The 25,759-nt window shown below is 38.0% G+C and overlaps 1 protein-coding gene across 1 annotated transcript; it reads left to right on the top strand.

Moving 5' to 3' along the window:
- Positions 1 to 708: 708 nt before the first annotated feature.
- Positions 709 to 23,772, top strand: dok2 (docking protein 2). The gene is given in 8 exon segments (XM_056246545.1): positions 709 to 741; positions 743 to 802; positions 804 to 863; positions 2,858 to 2,989; positions 3,535 to 3,702; positions 12,020 to 12,122; positions 21,638 to 21,813; positions 22,544 to 23,772. Coding segments are annotated over 8 exon segments (1,722 nt in total). The 3' UTR covers positions 23,534 to 23,772.
- The last annotated feature ends 1,987 nt before the right edge of the window (positions 23,773 to 25,759 follow it).

Here is a 25,759-nt window from a genome sequence, read left to right on the forward strand (position 1 = left end):
TTTTTCACTATTTATTTTCTTTTAAAGCAGCTTTACAGAAACTCACAACTCACACTACAATAAATACTCACAAGCTAAAAATGATCTAGTTACACAGTAAGCCTATGGTATTGTGTTAATTAAAGAAAACTAATTATTTATGATGATTAAAACTGGAGCAGCACACAGTGGTCAGTAGCACCGCTCTGGCTGGTAAGGTAAGTGTGTTTGTGTGTGTGTGTGTGTGTGTGTGATGGAAACTTGACACATTATAGAACAGGAAGTTTAGCAGTTGACCTCAGACCCTGAAAAAATAAGACCTCAGATCTTAAAATAGCTCTTATGTGACAAATATAGCATTTACAGTACTTATATCTGCTTGATGAATACTTTATAAATGCATAACAATTTAGTGATTAAATTCTCTCTCTCTCTCTCTAAAAAAAGAGAGACAATAATAAGGGAATCCTCGGGCCTCATGTAATCAACCTAAACATCTTAAATGATTGAATTTGCCATAAACATTAAAAATCAATAAACATTTAAAATGTTTTCAAATTTTAAATACGTTATTGTTTTCTTTCATTTGGGTACAACTGCAACATGAGGAAACTGGTGATCTTGAGTAATCATTGTGGCTTCGACACACACTGAGGCACTTACACAGCTCTGCAAAGAAGTGTAAACTCTTTTGGGCTATACAGGAAGTAGATATGGCGGAACTTGGAGATGCTGTTTGCGTCACAAGCAAGTTCAGCAGAAGAAGTATGATACAATAGATGAGACAGTCTCTAGGAGCTGGGTCGGAGACGAAACCGAGAGAAATGGAGGAGGACATTAAAAAGAAGGGGATGCTGTATCTACAACAGCAGCGGTTTGGGAAGGTAAGACAGAACATGCTTTACTTACCAGGGGCTTCGAGTTGGGGCAATGTTTAGAGGCAAAATCAAAGAACGTGTTCTTTCAGTATGGATGTTTTTGAGAACAGTAATGGTCTGTCTGTAACTATTGACATAGCACAACACGAAGGCTGCACTAAAAAGGCTTAAATCAACAGGCCTGAGTGCAGAATGTAGCCGCTCCATTACATACAGTAAATTACCAGAAAATAATGAAACCAATTAATATTGTATAAACCCTTTAGTTGGATGCTTGTCTACTTTTAAATTATATTCAAATCGAAGAACTTTCTTGCAAAATACTACTGGACACTAAGTTACCCGTTCTTTATTTCCTGTATAACACCCACAATTTTGTAAGTGATTGTTTGTAAAATTGCAGAGCCGCTGTTCATATAGCAAACCAGTAGATGAAAGAATAAAATATAAAATAATAATAGTAACAAAACGTTGTTGATATGTGTGCAAATGTGGTTACCTAACCAAACATCAAGGCCTCATGGAAAGGAACCAGTAATGTACTCTTGATGTTGAGTAGTAGTGCAATGAAAGCATGTAGATCAGTTCATAAGGCTATTTCCAATTCCTTTTCTTTTTTTGTTGTTATTTTCATTAATATCCAATACTGAAGACTTGTCAAGGACTGATGGAGATTTGGAGATTAGACATTCACGTCTTCATAAGGGTACAAACTTACAATATGCGTAGTAGTGTTTAGTGTGGCAGAAATTCTATTCCAATTCCAAAGTCAATCAAATGAAAAAGATAAATATGTGATCAAAACAGGACTTCTGTATTATACGTTTGTGTTGAGCTTGATGGGCTTGGTCTATAAATTTCAATTAGCTGCTTTCACTTTGCCTAATTTGAACCACACGTTTGTCGGCAAATACGCCATATCTTTAGAGCAATTACAATAAGAGAGACATTCATGAATCATATTAAGCTCACTGGCAGTGTCATGAACAACTTCCTGAACTGTGAACATGATCCACTTTAAAAAGTTCATATTCTCATCTAAAACCATTTTCACTTCATTTTGATTGATGCCACTGATAATATTGTTAGTTCCGCCATATGGGACTACAATAGATAATTATGGCCTGCTGGAGTCCATTAAAGTGAGTTAATGTTAGCAATAGTATCAGGGCTGTCTCTTTAGGAAACCATAAGGAGAATGTTGCATCTGTAATAGATTAAGTGTTGTTTGAGGCCATGAATTTCTCTGAAATGGTTGGTAATGTCCGTACCACAGAGATTCTCTGAACAATTCCTCTTATTATGGGCATTTCCTGAATGAGGAATCTCACACTTTAAATGCTTTCAATTGATGCACTTGTGATACAACCGTGCTTAGGCACTTGAACCAATGTTAAAGCAGTAACAAATTCTAATCTTAATCAGTATTCTACATTGACATGTTTTCATATTTTACCTTTGGACTTAGTTTGACTGTTTGCTTTTAAGTTAAACAAATCTTTATTGGTCTATTCCAATAAAGACTATGCTGTCATTATTGTAGGAAGCACTTTGGGAATTTTTATGTGCTTTTAACCACTTCCAATTTCACTTCCAAAGGTCAAAAACAAGCTAAATTGCAAAAATATTGGTTATACTTTGGAACGTCGACATTATAAAAAATTCGGTTTACTATGGGGAAGCATGGGATAAAGTGTGTCAGTGGGTAAGATGTGTCACCCTAGCTGTGCATTATTTTTGTCAAGAGCTTACTCATTTAAATTACTCAGCTTACTCATTTAAATGTGAGACAAGTTGTCATAAGACCATTTTTCTACAAGTCATATTTTTATGGCTCTAATACGTTAGAGGCTTTCTTCTAATGCTGGTTGATAGTATAGACATCCTGAAATATAATAAGGTCCATTCGTTTTATATCTTATTTCTCCATGCCTACAGGACAACATAAGTAAAAGTGTCACAGTTTACATCACTTTCCATTCATCTTCTTTCTCTTTCAGAAATGGCGAAAGGTTTGGTCCGTGTTGTACCGCGAGAGCTCCTGCTCTATCTCTCGCCTTGAGTTCTTTGAGTGCAAAGATGGAACTGGCAGCACGCTGGAGAAAGCCAACCGCAAACAGGAAAACAAAAAGGTGAACAACAAACCGTGTAGCTTAGATTTTCCCTGTACTGCGTACATAAATAAGATGTGGTGAATCTGAGAGTGATGCAATTCCTTGATGTTTCACGGAACACAAACAATGAAACTCTGTGAGGGGTCATGCACATGCCTTGTGTGTGGGTGGATATGTACAAACAATTTGTAGGAAGTACCATTAGATCTGTTCCCATTTCTGCGATGAAATATGACAAATAAAAAATACATAAAAATCCCATCTCCCCCCAAAAAAAATTCTATCTTCTGAAATTAAAGCATTTGGATGATGTTTATTTCTGAGAAAATGTAAAAGAAAATGCTCACACATCAAACCGCCCACCCAAATGGCAAATCTGGAGCTTATTTAAATTGTTCTGATGTGTATGAAACAGATTCGCCTTGTCAAGGTTTTTTAAGCAGTTAGAAGGCATATTGAGTATAGGCTGTCCAAAAGCATCCCCCCCCCCCCCCCCCCCCACTTGATGGAAAACATTTAAAAAATGTTTTAACCTCAGTTCCTGAGTTTCTTGTTTTTTACAGGTGATAAAAATGACCGACTGCATTCGTGTTTCGGAGGCTGATGTCGAAGGCTGTCCACGGGATTGTGGACCCTTTTTGGTGGAGACAACTGAAAAGACATTTGTTTTCGCCGTTGAGACAGCTGAACTGGAGGATTGGATCCAGAAACTGTGTGAAATCGCCTTTCCGGTATTTATCACTGAATTTAAATTATGGGATTGTCTCTTTCCAGTATTTTTTCCTGTCATAGAATATTGGTGTAACGGCTCACTTAACACCTGATTGCAACAGTGTTGAGCGGTTATATCAAAGTTTACAGGTTTTGTCCTCGCTTTTGTTCCTGGCTTTGTAACCACAGTTGTACTCAAACTCTTGTTGCATGGCAGTGTAATCATAGACATTGTATGTCTAACTTCTGCCTTCAGCCAAGGCTAAAGAGATTGTTATTGCTAAAAGCTTGTCAGCTCCTTACGCTAAAATTTCTGCAGACGCAAGGATTCAAATTACTGTGGCTTGCCACTTGCCAGGTTTTTTTTTTTGTTGCCACATCAGCAAATGTAAAAGCCCTTCAAAGCTGATCAGAAACTTGCTTGTGACTCACAGTGCTCCTCATGCTGCTAGTTAATACTTGTGCAAAGTAGAACAACTGTTTCCCATGAATTTTGTCAGATGTGTTTTTTCTATATTTAAAGAAGGGAAGTTGTTTTCATATCTCATTGTACCACATATTTGTGCTGCGGGTGACAGTTTTAGTTCAAATGAAGGAAGTGCATGCCAAGTAACATTGACTTAATGGATGCTAGCGGTACATAAGCTCTCATTGGATAGTTGCAACATGCAAAACCTTGCTCTAGCCATGAGTCAGAGTAAATGCTTCATGTCATTACATGAACTAAGAAGTAAGTTTGGACCAAAGGGGCCTGTACTCAAAGAGTCAACCGTTGCGAAAGGTTCTCTACTTATAACTTCTCATTTTATCACTCACAGCAGTATTGCAGTGTGACCCACCCGATTGTCTGACCTCACACTCTTTCGATTGAGCTAAAATGTTTTTATTAAATTCCTCTCTTTAGTTCCATATCCACTTAAACTACATTTAGTAAGGGATAATGTACATCCAGCCGGTTGTTCTCTCAAAATAAACCCCCGACAGGGTGATGAGGAGTCTTGATCAGCCTGAAGGGGGTTTATTTTGAGAGAACATGGAAGACACAAAATATTGATCTGAGTTTAAAGGAGAACTCCGGCGCAAAATGAACCTTTGGTCTAATTACACATTGTTACCTAGTCAACCGTTATCTGAGATTTGTTTTCATGATTATCGAATGTAAATAGTTCTCATAAAAAATCTCTAAAAACAGTTTAGCCTATAAAGCTAGTATAACGCTAGTATATTGGGCATAGTGTAATGACAAATAAAAATCGCTTGTTAATACCACTAACAAGGCTGAAAATAGACCCACACTAACACGGTAGCATAATGAGGGTCCCTACCTTCAAACTGAAGCATTGAGAACTTTGTAAGTGTACAGACAGTTTAATAAGAAGATATTTTAAACATACAGTCAACTTCGCGTATACAGGCAGAAGCCATCTTTGAAATACAGCCTTTACCAGTCAATCTACGAACGCCGATCCAAGTGCGCTGGTGAGAATGATAAGGTGAGCGCGAACAGCAGGCTTGGATCGGCGTTCGTAGATCGACTAGTAAAGGCTGTATTTCAAAGATGGCTTCTGCCTGTATACGCGAAGTTGACTGTATGTTTAAAATATCTTCTTATTAAACTGTTTGGACACTGACAAAGTTCTCAATGCTTCGGTTTGAAGGTAGGGACCCTCATTATGCTACCGTGCTAGTGTGGGGCTATTTTGAGTCTTGTTAGTGGTATTAACAAGCGATTTTTATTTGTCATTACACTATGCCCAATATACTGGCGTTATACTAGCTTTATAGGCTAAACGGTTTGTAGAGATAAAACTATTTACATTCGATAATCATGAAAACAAATCTCAGATAACGGTTGACTAGGTAACAATGTGGAATTAGACCAAAGGTTCATTTTGCGCCGGAGTTCTTCTTTTAAATGTTTTATTAGCTCTTTAAATGCAAAGCTTTGCGGAGAGAGCAGTTGCAGCGTGGCAAGTTCAAACTAGACGGACATTCAAGAGATACGGTTTACAGTCATACCCCTTATTACACAGCATTTCGCCACATATAATTAATTATGGAGATTAGAGATATTGATTTCAGATAAAATCGTATTTGTTTGTATTTTATAATCCAACAGTGTACAAAACAATAGTCACAAAATGGGAGCAGCTGCGTTTGTATGAAACAAGAGAGAGAGTGAGTCCACAATACTGGATGGCATAACTAAATAACTGTATACAAAATATTGATTTGACTGAGTTTTAATATTCTATTAGCTCACCAAATGCAAAACTTCCACGAAGCAAAACCGTTCCTAGCAGGCGTATAGCGCGTAACCCTGACGTCAGTAACCTGGAAGAGCCTGCGTTATCCGCTTTGACCGGTTGCTATCAGGGAATAACTTTCCGCTGGATGGCGCTATTGACCAATCAGAATCAAGTATTCCACAGAACCGTGTAATATACAACTTTAATGGACACCTGAAGTAAATGTGATAGATGCGAGTGGTTTCTAAAGAGGTTCTGAGTGGTTGCAATGATGTTTTGGTCCCTAGATATGGCTGGGTTTCCTCCTGTAGACTATGGAAGAATTTTTCAGATATTGTTGTTCAGCAAGAATTGTGCACCATTCAGAATTGAACTGAAAATGCCTTTAAAACTCCAATTCAATTCCTGCATTTGAATTGAGGTAGAAAACAGGATGCAGAATTGCTTACTTTATGTGGCAAGCAGGCTGAGAGCCATGGGAATGGAGCGAGGCTGGCGGCGCAAGTGCTAATAAGCCCCACACGGGACTCGAGTCCCACGGAGGAGCTCTGGAAGGATAAAAGAAGGAGTCATGACAGTGAAGGATGAGAGAGAACCAGGCCTGGGACATTCATGTTAGTGTTTTTGTTTTTGTTTATGCAGCAGTTGTCCATGAGGGGCTGCCGCTTTATTTTCGTTTTGTTGTTTGTTTATTTTATGATTAAACTTTACGTTGATCGTTCGCCAGTTCCCGTCTCCTTCTTCCCAGAGGCTTGAACATGGTTACACTTTACTTCCTGAACAAGGATGCACCCGAGTCCGAGTACTTTCACATTCATGCAAACGCAACGCAGTTCCAGTGGAACCGAACACGACTACCTGCCTTACAGGTAGTCTTGGGTTGCGCTCCCGAGTCCACATGACAGCTTTCACATTACCTGTTTTTTACGCGAACCATGCCCTGTTTCGAACTAAATCGCAAGTGTGAAAGCACCCTTAGAGGTTCGTTCAAATCCCTAGCCTGGGAAACAATAAGAGTGATGCTTGCCAGACAGATCAGTCAGATATGAATTTCAATATATGGGTCAAATGACAATACTGGTCTTTTAAAGGGGTCATATAATGGTACATGCACTTTTACAAGTTGATTGTACTGAAATGTGTGTTGGCAGCGCCTGTACACAACCATCATATAATGATAAAAATCCATCCAGTGTTTTTGTTTTAATCTCCTTATATGTTTTCCCCTGCCTCAAATTGAGCCGTTCGTTTTTGTGACGTCAATAAAACGGACGCCCCTCCCGCGATTGTTGATTGACAGCTTGTGATTCAACACAGACCCGCCCTCGCTCGTCCTGTCAATCATAGTCTGCGCGGATCGGCGCGGTCATTGTTGATATGCTGGAGCACTGTCTATGAGCAGAATGGCGTCTAAGCGATTGTGGTGTTCTGTTCTTGGGTGCAATAACGAACACAGCAGTCATTTTAATGTTCCTAAATCCGAACCGCTGAAGACGCAGTGGCTGAGTTTGTTTTCGAAGGGAATATTCCCCACGAGCAACGTCAATGCTCTCATGTTTGCCGAATCATTTCTCAGTGGACTGCTTTATAAACGAGGATCAGTGTAAAGCTGGTTTTGCTGAGAAGCTGCACCTGAATAAAGGATCGGAACCTATTCGTCTTCCTGCTGAACCTTCAGAAGAACTAAAGTGAGTGTAACGTTTTATTAATCTTTATATTAATATTTATATAATCTTTGCAAATCGCCAGCTGCACGCTTCACGATGAATGCGTCGGTTTACACTCAGGGTACATTACAGCATGTTTTCTATGTACAACGTTCTCAATATAATTCATAATCCCACGTTTATAATGAACAACGCGTGGTTATTGTGTTATTGTGTTACAAACGGTGTATGCGCAGAACAGAGAGGCGGAGTGAGCAAAGCTCATTATCATTTAAAGTCATATGCACTGAAACGGCGTGCTGAAAACAGAGCTGTTTTTGACCAGGTAAAATAAGTGTTTTCTTACAATACTAATGAGAATTTTTAATTAAAGTATATTACAAACTTTTAATTTAGACCCTAAAGAATCATATTAGCTTGTACAAAAATGGCATTATATGACCCCTTTAAGAATTGTCATATTAATTCTATATATTAATTAGGGCTGGTGTTCTGTCTGTGATACTGATTAAATGTCTATGTTACCAACAAGCCGAGACAATGGCTGAATTCGAAATCGCACCACTAAACCCTCAATCCCCATATTGCCCCCTAAACCCTCAATCCCTACATTAGTCCTCTAATACAGTTCTGTACAGTCGTTTTTGCGGTGTAATGTGAGATTGAATGAGTGCACTCAATAATGTCCACTATGGTTTCTGACACCACTACAAATGGATTTCCCCTCGAATAATGCCCTATATGAGGGTACAGGGGGCGATTTCGGATTCAGCCCTGTATTATGTTTTGACCCATATTGAAATAAACTAATGGGACTCTTGAGATTATGTATGACGTCTCAGTTTCCTCCAGCTTTTTAGCTTTTCCTAAAAAAGGCTGCTGTCTTTCAGAATTAGAATCTGAAGAGGGGCTACAGAAAGCCAACAATAGAATCTGTGTTGTGCTTAAAATGAGGAACGCTGTGTGAAATAGAATCGCTTGATGTAATACATTTGGGGAAATGCATACGGCTTTATGCTGTGAAGGTTTCTGTTGTGCAACATAATATGATCACTTTGGCACAGTTTTGGAGAGTGTTTCTTGGCTCACAATGTGGTTCCTCAACAAAGGCCATTTGTCCAAACCTCATGTGGTGAAGTTAAAGTGCATTTCAGCAAATGCAAACATAAAGTGTAAAGAGAATTTCCATAGCACACACCACTGATATGACACTTGCAGAAAGAGGCCTAACAGTGTGAAAAAAGGATCAAGATTGTATACTACTACTACTATGTCCGTTCATTTCGAGTACGACAAACTGCTTCCCGTTTTGAGCGTCTCTCTTTCAGAAATGACTTGTAGGCCTCCTGAGAGTCCCTGCGGCCGTTGTTAATTGCTGTGCGCCATTTGGTTCTGTCATTTGCAATTGCCTCCCAGTTGTCCAGGTTGATGGAGAAAGCCTGAAGATCCCTCTTAATGACGTCTTTAAAACGTAGATGGGGGACAAATAAAGTTGTAAACTGCAATTTAGTTTTTTACGTAAGTTGTGCTTCAGCACTGCTGTCTGATGGTTTGAGGTATTTCAACGCATTCTCATCCTTTGGCGTCATATAGGTGACGCCATATGACATTTCGTCGAAATCTTATGCACATGGCATCCTTTAGCGTCAATATAACACGCACTGTTATGGGTAGGTTTAGGTCTGGGGTAGGGTTATGGTTATGATGCCTTGGGATCTGCGTCTCATATTGACGCTAAACGATGCCATGTGCGTCGGATTTAGACGAGCGTCACCTGTATGACGCCTTGGGTTCTGCGTCTCATATTGATGCTAAAGGATGCCATGTGCGTAAGATTTCGACGAAATGTCCAAAGCGTCACATGTATGACGCCAAAGGATGAGAACGGGCTGGGTATATCTGTGATCACAATATCAGAGCTGATCAGTATTATTTTAATATAGCTAATATGCTATTACATTTTTTTATTGATACTGTGAAGTAGTTTTTATAAGCATATTTTCACTTTTGTTTGTATATTCATTTTAGTTTAATATTTTTTATAGCCACATAGCAGGCTGTCACTATGAGTGTTTTAATGAGAAGAATGGCATTTGCAGGTAACCTTGTAGTTAGCAAGGTTTGTGGCATTGTGTTTCAATATTTATATTTAGGACATGATTTAATATATATATATATATATATATATATATATATATATATATATATATATAATATACAAAAGAAATGGGATAACACTTTATTTAGATGGTCCCCTTTAGACATTGACTGTTGACTTTTTTTTTGCAAAAATGTTGCCACAGGTACGTTTTTCTAATGAGCCTAGGCTGATATTATTTTTGCCCGCCAGATTGCTTTCCATTGCTTTTCACGGCATCATAAAGCTACATCTTCATCATCAACCTCTAGCGGTGAAACTTGTATACTGTGCCTTTAACAAAAATGCTTTCAATAGAATGAGTGAATGATAACACTGGACTAGATCTGTCATTCTACACCAAAATCCCATAGACAAAAATACATACTGTATATGCAAAATATATTTGTCTGAACAATCAAGTAAAATCACCATAGTAGCCGATTCTTCTTTTCTGTGTTTATGGACATAACACAAAAATCCAGGTACAAATGATGCAAACATTAAGGGCTGGTTTCACAGACAGGGCTTAGACTAAACCAGGATTAGGCCTCAGTTCAATTAGGACATTTAAAGCAACACCAAGGAACTTTTCCTCAGCGGTCGGCCTACAGGTTGGAAGCGGAATTGTCCATTACCGCTGTCGTAAATAATTTAGCCTACCGTAGCCTACTGTCGCACGCGCACGCTCGCTGTTTAACCAGCACCGGCTTTGGAATCAACAATGGCAGACATCCCAACCTGCAAGAAGTCATTTCAGGGAGGTATATCTTGGTGACTGGATTGTTGACCGGGGGGGGGGGGGGGGGGGGTGGCGGGTTGACTAGCTTTCGTGAGGCACACTCACAAGGTCTCTCGCTCTCTCCCTCTCTGCCGTGCTCGCACTATGTATGTTATGCGCGCAGAATGTTCTGTCTCGCATGCGCGCTCTAGATTGAACTAATTTGCGGGCATCAGGGAGACGCTATAGACTTGAGATGTCTGCAATGGCCATACGCACAACCGGCGCTACGTCATAGAATGTCTCTGAACAGATTCACGCCCACTTTTGGGGGAAATAAACTAGACTTCCCATAGACTTCAATACAAAATAGCGTCACAAAACAACGTCCGTACACAGCCGAAAGGCGTGAATAACTTAAGAAATCATTAAGATTAAACATATCAAATAATTATATGTCCACCCTGTCTGCCATAGAGTGTGAAACCTGCCACACACAAACTTAATTTGGTCAATTTAAAAACATGTCCCTTCATTCTCCCAGCGTCAAATTGGTGTAACAACCCCACCCAGTGGCCAGAGGTGTCTTTCTTTTACTGTCTATGGTCTTACCCTGACATTTACTCGTATCGTACTTCATCGAGTCACCATATGGTAAGCCAGTGAATGATTTTACTTCGTTTTTAGTAAACGTCTTTAAATGTATATATTTTGTCTTATAATATACATTATAATATATATAACCTCACTGGGTGGGGTTGTTACACCAATTTGACGCTGGGGGAATAAACGGACATGTTTTTAAATTGACCAAATTAAGTTTGTGTATGTGTCTTTTACGCTCTATGGCAGGCAGGGTGGACATATAATTACTTGACATGTTTTATATAAGTGATTTCTTAAGTTATTTACTCCTGTCGGCTGTGTACGGACGTTGGTTTTTGCCGTTATTTTGTATTGAAGTCTAGTTTGTTTTCCCCCAAAAAGGGGCGGGGACGAAATTGACAGTTAAGTTCCCGGATGTGCCGGTTGAGCGTATAGACAATTTGAGGAAGTGGTGGGGGAAGTGACGTATGCCGTAAAGCAGTCGAGTTTTGTAGTTCTTTTTGTGCTCGGGTTACTACCCGAAACCCGAAGTTATATAGTGCGAGTAAAAGCGATACAGACCACGTCAGGCTATGGCAGACGTGTCATTTAACCTATTGTAAGTCGATGTACCATCACAAGGGTCTTGGAAATATATTATGAAGGTTGAAAAGTTCCATAGTGTTGCTTTAAGTATAGCTTTTATAAACATGCCTTAGAAAAAAAAAAAACATTACTGGTGTGCATCTTGAGACAAAACAATGGCTGACATATTTTAAGATATGTCATTGCAAGTAGCTTTCAGTTAAAACAGACATGCATTTTAGTCTGGGACTAGACTTAAGCCTTGTCTGTGAAACAGGGGGAAAATTTCCTACCAAATCCGATGAGACAAATCAAACTATAAATCATTGCTATAGACTTATAATTTTTTTGTGATGCCTGTTATAAACTGCCGTATATTTGGGTTCATTGTAGATGAGCTGGACAGAGAGAGGAGCAGTGAGAGGAAACAGTTTACATGGTGAATTTGATGATGTAACAATGGCGGACAACACCCTCTACTGCAGCAGAGAAACTGGTAAGAGAGTGTACAGTATGTACAAAAACACAATAGTTGTTAACTGGAATTATTTTGTTTACTAATTGTATGAACGCACACACTACTAAAGTCACCAAAGGAGTTGCATGTGGCACTGCTCTGATGGATGAGCTGGTAAAGTACCTTAAAAAGGTCACACAGCCAGCTCATCTGCTAGTTTCTGTGAAAAAGACATGCAGCAAGTCAATCTCATGGCAGGAACAGAGGTCATTTCTAACCGATTAGGAGCACCTTTTCTACACATCTGACATGCTTATGAGATTGGCTTGTTCTCTAGTCTGACACTCCTAGTTTATTTTGTGCTGTGAACATCGTGAAACCAAGAGCTAACTTCTTCATTCCTCTATTACGTAGTGGAAAGTTGTGGCTAATCTTTGTTCACTTGTGGTGGAAAGAAACACAAGTGTCCGCCTTGTTTTGCAGATTGACCACCTATCTTTGTAAATGTGCAATATCCTGCTGTTCTCAAAGATGGTTCAGTACCCTATTTGACTACCTTTACATCCGTTTTTTATTTTTATTCCTTCATTAATGATGGGTAAGTGCTGTTTTTTATAGTTATTTTAGTCTTCTGTGTCATTTAGTCATTGGCTCTTTTGCAGTTACACAAAACCACAGCACTTTTTCTGATTGTGTGTGTCTCAGTGTGACTTTGCATATTTTCTCATTAATATGTCAAAGCTGTGTCTGATTCAGAAACATTTCTTATTATTACCAATGTTGAAAACGGTAGCTGCCTAATTTTGTGGTATCGCTTTAGATTACAGCCCGGAAAGTACTGCATAATTAAGACGAATTTACAGCGTAATTTTGGTAATTGTAGTGTACCCATAAAGTACTTACAAGTATAAGGGATCAATATGTAGCATTTTGGGATTAAAGGGGTAACAACCAGGAGAATAAACAAATTATTTATACTGTAAGAATTTTAGAACCAAGGGGTACTTCTACTATTATGATAGGGCCTACAACAATCTTACATTTGGGAGCAATTAAGTGAGAACATACACTGCATCTGCGTACCATGTTTTTAAATAATAGTGTACCAATACATACTGTATAGGCTTTTTAAAAATGACAGGGTACATATCTGTGCATTTATACAGTAATTTATTTCTTTTTATTTCAATAAAGTGCAGATGTTTTAGTTTGGGCTTACATGTTTCAAGGCAAGTAAATAAAACTATTGGAAACAATTTTTTTAAATACTGGGGAAATATACTCTTGTTCCATCATGTAGTTACAGGGTAAGTGTGACAAGCACCACTTTAACTTACCCTGTAACTACATGGAACAAGAAGGTAACAAGCACCACACACCATGTCACACTTACATTGTAACTATAACAAACACCACTTTAATTTACAGCCCACATATGTTACACTTACCCTGTAACTACATGGAACAAGAGTATACCTCCCCAGTATTTAAGCAAAAGTTACAATAGTTTTAGTTTTCAGTGCACTTTTGTTAAAAACAATTACTGTATAAATGCACAGATATGTACCCTGTCATTTTTTTAAAGCCTATATGTATTGGTACACAATTATTACAAAAAGGCACACAATGTATGTTCTCGCTAAATTGCTCTCAAATACTTACAGTATAAATAATTTGTTAATTCTCCTGGTTGTTACCCCTTTATTCCCAAAACTTTACATATTGTTCCCTTACTAACATGTAAGTACTTTATAGGTACACTATAATTACAGAAAGTTACACTGTAAAAACGTTTTAATTATATAGTACTTTGTAATCTAAAGCATTACCATTTAAAAAAAAAAAAATTATTATAAAATGCCCCAGCTTAAGTAGCATGAGGCTGAACTTAATGGAGGCTGAACTCTCCATTAAACTCTCTGCATTTTCTTCTGTCGTGCTACTTGTTTCTTCTTCCATCTGTTCAATTAAATTGAGTAAATTGAAAAAGAGGCCAACAGACAAATGCATAAAAACAAAATAACCAAAACACATCCCCAAAGACAGAAAAGACAGATAAAAGTCCTCAGTGGACATGTTTCATATTGTGGCTCTCAGCAAGATGACAGTCAAGAGGGGAAGTGGAAGTGCAAAAACACGCATCACTGATGCAGTGCAGGTGCCAGGCAATCTGACCCAGCCAGTCGAATTTCATCGGCATTTAAATACAACCCTGACTGTTTAAGCATGGGTGATTATGTTACTATATGTGGCCACATTCAGAAATAGCACTTAAATTATCTCATTACACTAATTGACTTATTTTTTTGTCCGCCAAAATCATCCCATAGCCAATGTCTGTCTGAGCTTCAGTGTTCTGTTGCTTTTTCCTCTTTAGGAACATATCGGGCTTGGGGGAGTTTCAGATTCAAATTGGTTATTAAATCCATCTGTTCCATTTTAAATATTAGAAGGCCTTGTTTTGTCAAGCGACAGCAGGGTAAATGGGTGCACAAGGAATTAGATGATCAGAAGGGAACTGTAAAACTACAGCTTTATGTACAGTACACACAAATGTTATGTCAGGAGGACACAATTGGTCTATTAATGAATCAATTAAAATAAATAATAAGTGAGACTAAAATAACTGTTAACCACATCAAATAGTAGCAGATCTCATAGTGTCTGAAACCACATGCTAGGTTCGAAAACAGCAATTGGAGCTCAGAAAAGAACTTGCTTTACACCTTGACTACGCCAATTTATTTCTGATCTCAGATTCAACACATTGACGCATTCATTTACACTATTAGATGTTTATAGGGAATTCATCCACAGTGACGTATTTAATAACAGCAATTCATATATGACTAAAACTCTTAATCAGATTTATTAGTTGCTGATGCAACAATCATTAATGAAGGGTTTAGTTCTTCATGAGTCATACAATAAATCAAAATTATCTGTGCATTAGTTAAGCGTGAATTAATGCATATTAGTGCACCATTGAAAAGTGTTACTGGGATGGGGTACCGCCCCCCCCTTCCAGGGGGCGATGTTTGAAAGGGAGGCGTTCAGGACTTCAGGTGTTCATGGGGGGCGTTCACGAGTTTACACCAAAGATCCAGGCAAGACAAGATTAAACATGTAATTACTTTCAAAATAATTGCCTACAACATTCTCTGTCAGTTTAATGCGACATGTAAGCTATGTATCGTTTCTTTTGCAACGACTCTATTATTTTTCCAGTCATAGACCATAGTCATTTCCAACTCAAGCACTGACTAGAATCCAGCGCTGACAAGAATCACAGCGTGCTCAAAAATGTGTTTTGTTTACCAAGTAATTTACTGGTCAGTCATTATTGTTGTTAACTCGCAAGACTGAAAGGAGAAAATGACAATTTGATGGATAATTTAATATTCTGTAATCACATTTTGATAATGTATTAATTCCGCCGTCACATCTGAGCGCGAAACGCTGATTGGATAGTTTCAAGATAGTTAAAAATAATTAATAATACAATAATAATGTAATTGTTCATATGTGTTTATTCTTGTTAGAAGATTTTTTTTTTTTTTTTACTGAGTATGAACACAAATTAATCATGACAAACCAAATTAATTACACCATTGATGAAAACAAGCTGATACCAAGGTATTTTAGGCCTACAATTCATGAAAAATTTTCATGAAAAATCATGATTGTATTTTTTTTCCCCGAAAGTAAGATTAATGTAAGCAGCTTCTTGCAATACTCTCCTAAATGCGTAATAAACCCTTAGTGCAAACATTACCGCTTTAATGACCGTATAGCCTACGGTCGTTTTTACTGTCCAATGACAGCCCGTCTTATTTCTACTTTGAGTGGCATGATGGGAGAGAGTCGGAAGTTCATTTGTTGCCCCTACGAGTTTATAATAGCATATTTTATTAAGATTTTCAAATGGATAAAGAAAAAAAAAAAACTGCCAAAATGTTTTTAAATGTTGGCTTTATTAAACTGTTTTAAACAGTCTCATATGTCTATTAATTTTTTAAATAGGCCTACTATTTATTCATTTATTGTTCTATTTTATTTAACATTTTTACATTTAACATGAATAATCAAACATTTAACATAAAACAACAATTGCACAACAATTTTAAATGTCTACTCATTTGTCCATTTTAAAGTTATTTATTAATTTACATTTTTACAAAAAAGATTTGTCCACTTTTGCGCAGGCATATACACTATCATAAAAACAATTGAGCAAAACGGCAGGACCTGGATAATGGATAGGGGGTGCTGGCCCAAAAAAGGTTGAGAACCACTGCTATAGGGGCTCCATAAAAAATAGTGCTCGAGTCGCACAACATTCTATTTAGAATAGGAAGAGGTTCCTGTGGCTGGTTGAAACCTTATGCTTGACTAGTAGTCACTGGCTAGTGACCTTCTACTAAGGATGCCACAGGAAATCCTACATCTCAGCTGATAAAGTTCTCTGTTTATGCCGCTTTACATTGAAAGTGCTCTCAAACATTTAGACCCCACTTTAAATACTTACATGAAATGTGTGTTGTTGAATAGAATGTACATTTATGATTTTACAACTTCCTGACCATAACTCACACCTGGAGTGAGAATGAGATAAAGTGTATGAGAATGTTATGCAAATGAGGTCATGTGGAAAGCGAGGTGGAAATGGAGGGGTTCAACCACGAAACAGTTGCCTTAAATTTGGTGCAATGCCAAGTGTAGAGCAGTAGAAAGAGAGAATCTTGCATATGAATCTTACCACTTGTTGCTCATGACAACAGGATGTAAATGTGGAAATGCGTCTCTTGTTACATTTTTACACCAGTCTGTGTATACTGTGGTTTTTTTTTTGTTCTTTTGCAGGAAGTGTAATTTTTTCATTTGTTGAGAGGTGTGGAATGTTCGCTTCTGTTCTGACAGCTGCAAACAGAAGCTAGCATTGTCTTTGCAAAGGCACACTTCCTCTCAATTAAGTTTGACTGTGGCTGGAGTAGCCACAATTTTCAAACGGAAAAAGATACCTCCAAACCACATCACACTCTTTGTCTTTCTCTCCTTCTTCCCCTCTCTAATATATTTATCGACAGAGTTGTGCAGTTTTAGTCCTTTGTAACTATGGCATAAAGTAATACTTGTAGCTGTATCTCAGGCGACTGGAGGTCAAATCCCAGCTGGAGTTCCCTCCTGTTGTTACCTCTCTCGTCTATATTGTCCTATCCAATAAAAGCCAAAAAATGTAGTACTTTAAAGTTACTTAAAAGCAGGGCACAACAAATATTGCCATGTTATGGTGAATTGTGACAATCCTGGGACATACAGTCCTGGGACATACAGTTACACAAATACATTTATTGACAAAACACTGTATTGGGCGGTTGTTAAAGTGTTTTTTTTTTTTTCTTATATTAAGGTCACTGTCTTATTCATTAATAATTGCGTGAATTGTTTGTATTTATACGCACAGGAGAACTTCTCATGAACATCTCAACTCACAACACGTGTGTATACGCACATGGATTTATTCTTAACCTCATTCTAAAGGGCCGTTTACACGATTCCATTTTCAACTAACAATGAAAAAACATTAAAAAAAATAAAAAAATGCAGTCAAAATTGCAAGTTTTTGAAAACAATCCCATTATCGTCTCCGTGTAAACTACAAAAACGCAAATTTGTGAAATCGATGACAGCATGTGCATGCGTATTAACTGTGTAGTCTAAAGGTGCATAATGTTTCTTTACAAAGTGATATCGCCAACTACTTGTCTGGCATGCATAATACAGCATTTTTAGTCATTTTCGCAGATCTTTGTGAACAGGAAAAACTTTTCTGTTTTTTAGTACATCGTTGTCGTGTAAACGTACACCAATGATAATGAACTTAGAGTATTTCAAAAGAGCGACAGCATGCCCAAGGTAAGTCATTTGCTTACACATGCCCATACCATGTCCATATAAATGCTTTTTTCACACCCTTTCCTTTCGTCACTCTCAGCAAACATGACGTGATCTACCCTTAAAGACGCACTCTCTCCTGATAGCACTCACAGCATGATCCTTGAGCAATGCCAAATGCGCCATCCTCAAAACAAGTCAAAACAGTCATTTAATGTTAGTGAGGCATATATATATCCTAAATTTTTTCATAAAATGAGAATAAATGTTAGAATAAATAAATGTAAAAAAATGGTAGTATTGGAAAAATACTAATAACTACAAAGCTATAAAAATGCTTTGAAACAATGTTCTGAATAACAAGTGTCACAAACTGCTCTGAGACACAATGTTGAGGATCCAAACGCAGCTTTATTTGGACAATCCAGAATCATAATCCATAAAACAGGTCAAAGGGTCGAACACACAGGCAAAACATCCAAACGTAAAACAAGGTCCAGGACACAGGCAAACAGGGAAATCCAGGGAGACAAGCAGATGATTAAAACCAAGACACAGGGTAACCAGGATAACACTAATCAAGACTTTGCAATGACAGACTGAATAAACTGGGCTTGTATAGGCAGAGTTAACAAGGGTAATGGGAAACAGGTGGCAATAATCAGAACATAATGAGTCCGGGCAAAGGTTTATGGGAAATGTGGAATGGCAAAGGGCTAGGGAGGAGTGCTCTCTGGTGGAAATCAAGGGCACTCCAGCTGGTGGATGTAACAGACAAGAATGAAACTCAAATATTGTTAATTTTATTTCGATATTTTTATTTTATATTAATTTAAGCGATAATTAAATAACAATAATTCACTTCAGAATTAAAATGTCCCAATAATTTACTCACCCCCACGTCATCCAAGATATTCATGTCTTTCTTTCTTCAGTCGAAAATAAATTAAGGTTTTTGAGGAAATTAAGGTTTTTATCAACGGGTTGAAGGTCCAAATTGCAGTTTCAATGCTCAAATGCGCACTAGCTGTGATGCGCCACACATTACATAATCATGTTGAAAGGTCACGCGTGACGTTACCTTATTCCTTGGCCTGGATCATGTAGAGCCCTTTGAAGCTGCTTTGAATCAGCAATTTGGACCTTCAACCCGTTGATACCGTTGAAGTTCACTATATGGAGAAAAATCCTGGAATGTTTTCCTCAAAAACCTCAAAGGTGACCTATAGTTCAAAATTTAATTTACCTTGGTATAGTCAAATAACAAGAGTTCAGTGCATGGACATGACATAGAGTGAATCTCAAACTGGACTGTTTTCACATTCTCATTTAATTCACGTTTATGAAAAACACCCCTGAAAAACGGTCGGTTCTCCACACAATACCGACTGTGACGCAATAGTCGGGATCATTAATATGTACGCCTCCAAATATTTGCATAATGCCAGCCCTCAATGCCAGGTGGAACTGCGCAGCCGAAGCATGGCAGTTGCTCAGTGTGGATGTACACATGAACACAAAAGTATTTTTTAGTTCCTTCATCTGGGCCTCTGAAGAAACAATGGGTTAATTTTATTTTCTCTGGAAATTTCCAAACATTTCACCAAGTGTTTCCTCAACTTGGGCCAATACAGAGCTGGCCTCGGCTCGAGCTACCAAGCAACACTTTCTGATGAGTAATTGTTCAAGTTCAGACAGGTAATCTTTCTCTCAAAATCGTTCAATACTGTTTATGCATCAGTAAGTCAAGCCAGTGACTAAAATATCAGCTTCACATCGTTTCTTTTAGTAGGATGAAAATAATCGTATTTAATTTGTGAACAAATTATATACAGAAAGCGATCAAAGAACAATCTTTCCACACAGCGCGAGTTTATCTGGACACTTGCCAAACTCGCTATGAAATCAATGACGCACGTTACTGCACAACGAAGCTCTTACTGTATTTACATCATCTTGTTTGCATTGGTGAAAGCAGAGAGAGTGCAGAAACTGCTTTGCAATGATTAGATCTTCATTCTCGCGATCAACACACAGTCATCTGCTCAATGCTCATCACGGCAACATTTTATGTGATGGGAATAGATCTAAATACTTTAAAAACATCTCACGATTCGTTAATCTCGATAGCTGTTATAGTAAAAACGTATAATAGCAGTAGTAAAAGTATTCGGGAGAGAGTTTCACATGTAATGCGTTGCTATTTCATATGCAAGCATGTCAGCCAATCACAGCAGTGGCCGGTTACACTGAATCCCACAGCAGACACGCCCCTACAAACAGAGCGTTCAAATCAGAGGCTAAAAGCAGGCTAGGAAAAATGCCATTTATTTCTAAATTATGATTATTTTTTATCTAAAAAACATACTAACATTATAAGGGTAACCCAGGAAACATTATAAAAAATAAAATAAAAAAACATTCTAGGGCACCTTTAATTTCTTTTCGACTGCAGAAAGAAAGACATGAATATCTCGGATGACATGGGGGTGAGTAAATTATCAGGAAATTTTAATTCTGAAGTGAATGAATCCTTTAGCTACTAATATGAAACACTATAGTAACATATACCATTAGTCAATATTAGTTAATGCATGAACTAACATCAACTAACAATGAATGAGCAATGCATTTGTTACAGTATTTATAAGCTTTGTTAACATTAGTTAGTAAAAATACAATTGTCCATTGTTAGTTCATGTTAGCTCAGGTCCAATAAATAATATGAACAGACATATTAAATGTTTATATTAAAACATTAACTAAAATTAATAAATGCTTTATAAGTCATTTTATTTGTAAACTATGTTAGTAAACCTTATTGTAAAGTGTTACCAATACTATTAAAGCAGACTTACATCAGACTTTACAAGTGTTACAAGAAACATCCACATTTGCAATAAATGTATGCAGAGCCTATTAATTAATAGTCCACACTTTTGGTCTGACTATTTTTGGACTGAATAGCATAAGCAGAAAATCTCCTTTTGACACTTCACCTCAGGAAATTAATGAAGTTTCATCACCCATTTCGGCTCCCGTGTAGAAAAACATCTGCCTGGCGAGCCCTCTAATAGACAATCCCTCTGGAGAAGCAGCAGAATCCTGCGCGCCACAGAGTTCACCCTAGTTCAGCAGTAACGAATGGGGTGTTGACCTTTCTCAGCAGAGAACTAATAAGGTGCTTGTTTCTCAGCAGCCATGTGCTATCAAATCTGTATACTTGTGCGAAAAAAAACAAACAATTATATTGGGTATATTGTTTCATCAAAAGAAATCTGCTTTGGATTATTGTACATATGTGAGAATGTAACCTCTGATACATACGATCTGCTTGCAAAAAGAGTTGAAAACAGGTAAAAACCCCATTTCCCTACCGGTCGACTAATACTCTAACATGCTATCTAGAGTTAGTAGGTGCAACGTTACTTATAGTCAACATAATGTGTTAAAGGGACCATAAAAATAAAATGAAATCCAATTTTTTGTTTGGAAGATATATGGCAACGAGACTCATCAGCCTTCAGGAGGCCACATGTGTGCTGAATCCACTGTTTTTCATCTGGGAGTATCTTTGAGTGTAAAGCGGCTGATACTGTTTATATTGTGTTCTTTAGGCACATTGTTAATATAAAGCTTCTCCTCCCTGTTGTCTTCAGCAATGAAAGATTTTAAGGTGAATGTGAGGCGCACGGAGGCTTCTGAGAGATGCAGCCTGAAAGGAGTAGTGCTGCTACGGACTGATTCTGATAGCCTTCTTCTGAAAGAACCTAAGACAGGAGAGGTTCTCTACGCCTGGCCCTACCGTTTCCTCCGCAGGTTCGGACGAGACAAGGTATGGCTTTCACAGTGACCTGCCGTCAGTCATTTAATGATAGTGAGGCAAGCAGGGTGTGTGATCTCTGTGTGAGTCCAGTATAGTGATGATACTCTAAAAAGACACTGTCCTTTAGACAAGATGTTAAAGTGATGTCCACACACATGTGAAAAAGGGTGCTTCTTGAAAATAAGTTTCTCCCAAAAACAAATACATTTGGAAAATGGAAAGCCATGCTAAAATTAAACCAAAAAAAAAAAACAAAAAAAAAAAAAACAGGCTAAGTGTAATGATATAGAACCAGGGACTATGACCTGGAATGTTGTCTTCAACGGGATTAGAACCCCAGCCTTTTGGACACAGAGCTGGTGTTCTTCCTGAGTGAGCTAACTTTAAAATATTTTGAAAATCCTCACAGTTTTTATGGTATTTTTTCTCAAATAAATGCAGCCTTAGTGATCATAAGAGAACTTTAAAAAATGTATATAAAAAAATCATGCATTGCTTTTAGGAATTACATAAAAAAACATTAAGTAATTTCAACTTAAATTACATTAAACTGACTTAAAAAAGTAGGTGAATCTCGAATAAATAAATAAAAAAAACGTTTAAAATGGCTTAACTTATTTTGATGAGTTGAAGTAATGAAAAACACATGTTGTCATGATGTATTGACCATGTCATTTTTTTGCAGTGTATTTACTACTAATTTGATTTCTAATTACACCTATAATTTCTCAATAAACAGGCAACATTCTCCTTTGAGGCTGGGCGAAGATGCGACTCTGGGGAAGGCAACTTTGAGTTCGACACAAAACAAGGCAACACCATCTTCCAATCCGTAGAGGCCGCCATCAATCTACACAGAGTCCATTTACCTGTGAAGCAGATAGCAAGTGTGGAGCGAGATCCCATGCCCTCTTCACCCCGAATGAGAGCTGAAGAGTCTTCTGTCTACAGTATGGTGACTGAGGGAGCAATCAGAGACACTCTCAAACAACCCCAGAACCCTCAGCTTTCCAGACTTGAAGCCCCTACAGAGAAGCTTCTGACAGGAGTCAAGAGTCTGAACCTGGACACCAGGCCTCCGCCACGTAAGAACCAAGTCAAGAACTTCCGCAGCTGTCCCTTGGTCAACACAGAGGATGAGATGTATTCCCGGGCCATGGCGCCGGATCCAGATCGGGGAAGTCCAGGGGAGAAGAGAGAACCAAAAGACAGACGTTCCACATGCTCCAACCCCGAGGACTCAGACTACTCGCTGCCCTTTGACACCATTGCCAAGAATGTTATGGTAGACATTTTGTCCGCATCAAACCCTCCACCCACTTTAGTAGAACCCAGTTGTGAAAATGACAAGAAAGGCAACGTAGAGAACACAGAACCGCTTTATGACATTATAGATGAAACTGCTATCAGAACCCGTTTCACGAACAAAAAAACAAAAGCGTACAAAATCGAGCACATCTATGATGAACCGGAAGGTTGCGGTGTGGCCCCAAGTGGGCCTCCATCTCTCTATGATGAACCGGAGGAGGTCAAAGGTCATGCTTGGAAGATGTTGGGCACAGTAATGGATCCGACAGGTCACGAGTACCCATACAACGCTTCTGTCGATGACTACGCGGTTCCTGTAGCTCCCAGAAGAGCCTTGCTGTCAAAGCAAAAGGACAGTGGGGAAGAAGAGAGTTCACCATATGATAACATCATGGTGAAAGTAACGCAAAAAAATAACTAAGAACTGCTTCAGAATCTTATATACGAGAACAATAATGATTGGTGATGCTCAGTTTTGTGGCATCACCACTACAGAGGACAATGAAGAATGAATGAATGAATGAATTAAATATTTAATCAATTAATATGCAGAATGGATAATAGTTATCAGAGTGCTTTACTGTTCTTCAAAAAGCTTTGATCCATGGAGGCTTGTTTTCACGGGAGGGGAAATAAAATACGTAATTGTAACAATTCAAACTTTTTTGGGGGATTTGCAATTTTGACTATTTATCAAACTTCTCTGACTTTTTTTCTAAGAATTGTGAGATATAAACTCACAATTTTGACTTAATTACTTTATCGAATTCCAAGTTTATAACACACAATTATGACTTTTTTCCTGAATTGTGTGATATAAACTCGGAATTGCGAAAAAAAAAGTCAACTGTGAGATGACTTTTTCATCAATTGCAAGTTTATATATTTCTGAAAAAATGTCAAAATTGCAAGATATAAACTCGCAATCTTTACTTACTTTATCACATTCTGAGTTTATAACACAATTCTGACTTTTTTCTTAGAATTGTGAGAAATGAACGAGAAATGAATGAGAAAAAGTCAATTCAGAGAAACAATTCAGAGAAAAAGTCAGAATCGTGTGATATAAACGCGAGATGTAAATTTGCAATTGTTAGAATTGTGAATTGATATCTCACAATCCATACTTTATAGCTCGCAAGTTTATATATTTTTCAACTCTGAGAAAAAAAGTCAGAATTGTGAGACAAAAAGTCGCAATTACCTCCAGAGCAAATTACCTGAATCTTGTGCGCTAATCACCCACAAACCAGTTTAACAAATAACTTCGCTAAAGTGGAGCAGTCTCAGGAATGTTTAAACTGTCATTCTTTTGATCACAGACACACTCCTTTTTATGTAAATTAAGCTCATTATATCATATTACATCTATTCGGATGAGCCCACTTTTGGATTTATAAAGAACACCCATAATACAGATTAACCAGAAGCAAAATTAGTTAAAAGGGTTGCGCAATGAATATTCCTTTTTTTTTTTGAGTGCAAATATATATATATATAGACTGTACATGTAGGCCTATTCAGATGAGCACCCGCAATCCAGTTTAAGTGAATATTACTTTTTTATGCAAACACGTCTCCTCCTTACTATGCAAATTAGGCTCATAGATAACGTTTTATTCACACAACTTTCGCATTTTAAAGAGCCAACTCAGGTGTCTGAATGCGTACAAAAAAGTATATCAGACTGTGATAGTCTGATGTACTGTATCCTCCACAACCCAGCACCTAGAACCAACCAGCAAGATGGGGATTTGTGCATTCAGCACAAATTCTGTGGCGTGTTTGCACTACTGCACAAGGGCGCAGTGCATTCCTTGTGAATTCCTCACTAAGTGTCCAAGTAGCAACCATATCTACTGTGACCTTCACTATCTACAAAGGAGTAGTTGATTTTATCCGGTTGTAAATCAAAGAGTAATTTAGCTTCGATTGAACAGGCGGCTCTAATAGCTTCTCTTTCCTTGTTTTGTTCTCATTTCAACTGGACTGTGATGGGAGCTCACACAGGTAATTAAAGTTCTGCAGATCTCTTCCAAAATGACGCCCATTACTTAATCCTCTGCTCGCTAATGATGGACAAGGGAGTTACGCCGAGTGTCATGGTTTTATTCAGGCCAGGCTCTGACTTTCCCTCTCACAAGCTTTTTATTTTGAGGAGCACATGAATAATAATAACTTGACTTGCAGAGGGAAACTGGGGCACTGTTAGGATGCTGCTGGGCTCCCTGCTTGTCACGGTTCATGAGTCCCACTGTGTCTGGAGACTTTTAAAAGTCGGAAAACACTTTACAGCTTTTTTCAATTCAGTTTCTGTTCCTTGTTTCAGAGCACTCCAGAAATATGAACTGTCACATGTGAATTGTTTTTATGTATTTTAGTGTACATTTGAAATGCACACAGCATATCGTTGTAATTAGTCCAGATGTCAATTTAAAGCTATTTTCCGCTACCAGACTGCAGAGGACAGTAGACTAGGCAGAATGTGGCGGGAGTCTGCTACTGGAGCAGTGCAACTGAATAAAGCAGTGCATACAGTACACACTGATGCACTTATTCCAGATTTTGGAGTCTGGTGTGAGATGAGCTCTTTGCTGAAATACTGAAAAAGATGAAAGCTTTGCTGAGCACTGACTCTTGGCCTAAT

Source organism: Rhinichthys klamathensis, unplaced genomic scaffold (assembly GCF_029890125.1).
Source record: "Rhinichthys klamathensis goyatoka isolate OS25496 unplaced genomic scaffold, OSU_Roscu_1.1 h1tg000040l_1, whole genome shotgun sequence".
Classification (NCBI taxonomy): domain Eukaryota; kingdom Metazoa; phylum Chordata; class Actinopteri; order Cypriniformes; family Leuciscidae; genus Rhinichthys; species Rhinichthys klamathensis.